This window comes from Hyalella azteca, unplaced genomic scaffold (assembly GCF_000764305.2).
Source record: "Hyalella azteca isolate HAZT.00-mixed unplaced genomic scaffold, Hazt_2.0.2 contig6284, whole genome shotgun sequence".
Lineage (NCBI taxonomy): Eukaryota > Metazoa > Arthropoda > Malacostraca > Amphipoda > Hyalellidae > Hyalella > Hyalella azteca.
The window spans coordinates 1-4,640 of record NW_025936448.1 but is presented as its reverse complement, the minus strand read 5'-3'; the positions used below and the strand labels follow the sequence as shown (position 1 = coordinate 4,640).

Here is a 4,640-nt window from a genome sequence, read left to right as displayed (position 1 = left end):
TCTATATACAAACGCATGATACTAACGCACTGGGTGGCCCAGTGGTTACAGTTCAGGAGTACCAGGATTGGAGCAGAGAGGCGCGGGTTCGATCCCAGCTACCTGCTACAGTTTCTGGTCAGAATCGGCGAGGAGGCCGGGCGGTTAAGCACCGCAGAATTGTAGCAGTGAGTTGCGTGTTTGAGACCGCAACAAGCTGTGAATGTTCTACGATGTTAAGAATCGGCGACAGGCCTACGGCCTACTAAACGCTGAAACCGCTATTATTATTATTAATATTATTATTATTATTATGCTCATTTACGACCAGCTGGACCATATTTACATATTATTGCCTATTCATGAAAACAAGTATTGTTCGTATTCCATTAACTATGCAAACATAATATGAATGTTTAGTCTCATGTAGCTGTAATGTAGGAGTTCGCAAATATCACTACAAATAATTTTACAATGATACTGCGTACCATGATACTTTGTATCGTTGTGGTTATAGCTCATGTTATTTGCTTTTAACATAAAGCATTTATATTTGCTTTTTTATTATCATGGAAATCAGAATTTCTGCAATCATGGTAATAATAATTTAAATCAGACATTTGGTATGACAATATTCTCACTATTGTCATTTATTTTAAAGATACTATGCATCTTATTCATGAGTAATTCATGCAGTGAATGTGCAACTGATAGTAGTAAAGCTAGTATCATATATTAACAAATGAAAATTTCTAATTTAGATTATTTACATCATAACATTTAGTTCATAGTGAACAAAACACACGACGCGTATGCCAGCTGTTTAATTTTCACCTGCTATTGACGATACGAGGTAACATTCCTTAACCGTTTTTAATAAATTAGTGGTATTCCTGCCCGTTTCCTAGTGGTATTCCTGCCCGTTTCCTAGTGGTATCACTCCCTGATTCCCAGTGGTATTCCTGCCTGTTTTCTAGTGGTATTCCTGCCTGTTTCCCAGTGGTAACACTGACAGATCCTCAGTGGTATTAGTGCTTGACTCATAATGGTATTCCTGCCTGAATTACAAATGAAAGGATAAGTGTTGACATCAGTTGTTGTGTGCAGGAAATGCAGGGCAGGTTACGGTCAAGACGGTCACTGCTGCTCGTTGCGGCCGTCTTCATCATGTCCCTGCTTGGGTATCGTCACAATTTTCATCGTCACAGTTTTGAACCTCCAAGTAAGTGGATAATCTGTGTTATAATATAATATAGCGGATTTAGTGTTTATTAGACCGTATGCCTGTCGCCGATTCCTAGCATTGCAGAACATTCACAGCTTGTTGTGGGCACACCGCCCGGCCTCCTCGCCGATTCTGACCAGAAACTGGCGCGCAGAGCTGGGATCGAACCCGCGCCTCTCTGCTCCAATCTTGGTACTCTGAACTTTAACCACTGGGCACCCTGCCCAGTGGTTGCATTAATAATAGTTTTATAAAGTGCCACACTGTTGCATAAATAATAATAATTTTAGTTAGTTAAACTGTTCTGCTGGCGCGCATTCAATTATTCCTGTACGTATGTTGCATAAACAATCAACTTTAGAATAGCAACCATAATTAGCAAATACTGCAAATAATCTTGTAATAAAATTTAATTGGCGAATTTCAGTGGTTTGGCAGTTGAAATCTTAACTGCGATTTTCTTTTGTGTTTACGGGCCAATAATATTTCGGCTTTGTCGAATTTCTTCTAAAATTGTGTCTTCTTTTGGTGACCATACGTAAACATACCGCTGACTACGAAGCAAGCGCATCTCATGCTCCTCTACTAAATAACTGAATTGAACTCAAGCAGGCCGGAAGCAGGCAGGTACTAGCTTCCAGTAAGACACGTCAAAACTGCTAAGGGAGATAGGTCTGTATTCCAGCGCCCTGATTGGTTGCCTCACTTGTACTTCAATGCATTGCAGCGCAATTTCCAGTATTTTTAAAGCCATGACTTCCAACCTAACCAAGCATCGCTTGGAACTCTGATGATTACTTTAAAGGAAATCTCAACGGGGAAAATTTTATCACAACTGACAGTTGAATGGGCAGGGCCAATGGTTACAGTTCAGCTATAGGAGTTCCAAAATTAGAGCAGTGCTTTGTGGGTTCAATCCCAGCTACCTGCAGCATTTCTGGTCAAAGTTACGGGGTAGCCGGGCGGTTAAGCACAGCAAAATTAAGGAAGTGAATTGTATGTTGGAGATCCCACAACAAGCTGTGAAAATTCTGTGATGTTAGGAATCGGCGACAGTCTGACGGCCTAATCAACGATAACAGTGTTATACTGGTATACTAACATTCATGGAGAGTTTCTGTTGAATAATACGCAAACAATTTCACAATGTAATGTAGTAATGTAAGATGCAAATAATACAATAATGTCACAGGTTTCTTTCCGTGGACGAACTCAAGTGAGCGCAACGTGTCAGTTTACATTCCTGCTGAGGGTCCGTTGTTGTTGACACCCCGCGTGCGTTGCTCAGGAGATGAATTTCTGTTGGTGGTAGTACCGAGCAGTCCTGGTAACATCGAACGGCGAGAGGCCATCAGGAATACCTACGGTCAATGGGTCCATCAAATGGGCAAAGCGTCAAATTCCAAGAGCCCTTTACAGCAGATCGACTGGACAAATGCCTCCACTGACGAGCATGAGGAGAGCTTTTATGTCGTATGGGAGGATTACATCGACAAACCGAATCTGCAGGAGACGATGGCAGAGTCGACGAACTCTCATCATCTTGACGAGATGAGTAACTTGATGATGGTTGCAAATTCAGTTGTTGGCGAAGAAGGGGCAGCTGCTTCAGCTTCAGCTCACGGCATGCGTGCTCGTTTGGTACCTAATGTGCAGCATCTTACTTCTGCCAAGCTCAATCGTACACTCAAAACAAAACTTCTCTTTGTTTTGGGTCGGGAAGAAAACGGCGGGTTTCCTGTCAGCGCTGCGCTGATGAACGAACAGAAGGCACACGGAGATTTGGTTGTCGAAAACTTCATTGATACCTACTTCAATTTAACTTTGAAGAGCCTCTTCCTTATCAAGTACGTAAAGATGAATTGCCCAAACGTCAAATACGTAGCCAAGGTTGATGATGACGTCTTCTTACATGTCCCGAACTTGCACAGAACTTTAACTACCAAAGACACCACAGAAAAGCTCATCATGGGATTCATTATCTGCAACTCACAGATCACCGTCGACCCAAGAAGCAAATGGTACTCTCCCCATTACATGTATGCAGGGGATCATTATCCCAATTATTTATCAGGCACGGCCTATATTTTGTCCAGCAGCGTGCTGACCCCTCTTCTTGAGGCCGCTATGCTCACGCCGCTCTTCCATCTCGAGGATGTCTACATCACCGGCATTTTAGCACAGAAGATTGGGGTCACGCCGCAGGATAGTGTAGACTTTTCATACAAAACTAATCCAAGAGATCCTTGTCTCTACCAGAACCTATCTGTTGGTCATGATATGGAGCCTCTGCAGATGTACGAGTTATGGAACACGTTACACCTGACGAACATGACCACCTCTTGTGGGCCTGTCACAGCCGCTCATATCGGTTACACCTCGCCTCGTGAGTGTAGTGCCTCACCAGAGTCGCACACTCTTCTCTCGCGTTTATCTTCCTACTTCTATTGATCTGTATTCTGTTTCAATAACTAAGGCATTTATAGCTATCATCATAGAGCAGAGCAGCCCGTTTATCTCTCTGTATCGTTGCTCTAATATCATTCACTTCTCATTATTTCCCATTTCAATTTATATTCATCGTTGACGTGGATCTGCCATCCGATGATTGATTTGTTTACGTTTGTATTTTTGTCAGCACCGCAACGAGTTTCAATAGATGTCCCTTCCCTATCTCCATCTTTGGAGAGATGTTCATGGAGAAGATGGAGAGATGTTCATCTCTCCATCTTCCCTATCTCCAACGCTGCTAGTTTATTATAAAGTTTGTCATTTGAAAATTGCCTGCAAACATCATCAATGTTACAGTGTAAGGTGTTCGCTCGCAGTTTCAACCGCATCCAACATACTTCAGTTGCTACCGAGAATGGTTCTCTTGCGATCGAGTCTCACACATACATGTAGGATATAATGCCCTACGAGCTGAACACTCCCCCACCTTCACTGAAAATTTTATGATGTTCAACGTTGATGTTATATCACTTCAGAATCTTTACCTAATATTTTTGTTCTTTTCCGTTGTCGAAATATCTTCCTTAATATATTTGCTGTTTTTCGTCGTCGAAATTTTATTAGAGGGTTTCTTCCGGCAGAAACCGTTCTGCACATACAATTCGTGTCAATTATTTTCCTGACGGGAAGCCGCGTATTTAAAATGAGCTTAAGATCAGAAGATATAAGTTAAAAGAATTCTCCCTGTACTGCACTGCAGGGCTCCTACTTTTCCGATTAAATGGTGGTGGGTAGGGTTAGTTAATGATGGTGAACAGGATTAGCTAATGATAGTGGATTTATAATGGTAATACAAGACAATTTTGCGGTCCAGAAGGTAGTTGCAACATATATGATGAAAATGTTCGGCAAAAGCAAACGTTTTCTATGCCAGAGACTAGAAAAGCTTCCACTGGAGCAGCGTTGTTCTTGCTTCGATGCATTA

General features: G+C 42.0%; 1 protein-coding gene across 1 annotated transcript; it reads left to right on the top strand.

The window, feature by feature from the left end:
• Positions 1 to 926: 926 nt before the first annotated feature.
• LOC108678856 (acetylgalactosaminyl-O-glycosyl-glycoprotein beta-1,3-N-acetylglucosaminyltransferase-like) lies at positions 927 to 4,598 on the top strand. Its single transcript, XM_018167350.2, has 2 exons — positions 927 to 1,201; positions 2,397 to 4,598. Exons 1-2 carry the CDS (start codon positions 1,090 to 1,092, stop codon positions 3,653 to 3,655), a joined length of 1,371 nt encoding a protein of 456 aa, XP_018022839.2. The 5' UTR covers positions 927 to 1,089; the 3' UTR covers positions 3,656 to 4,598.
• Positions 4,599 to 4,640: the final 42 nt, after the last annotated feature.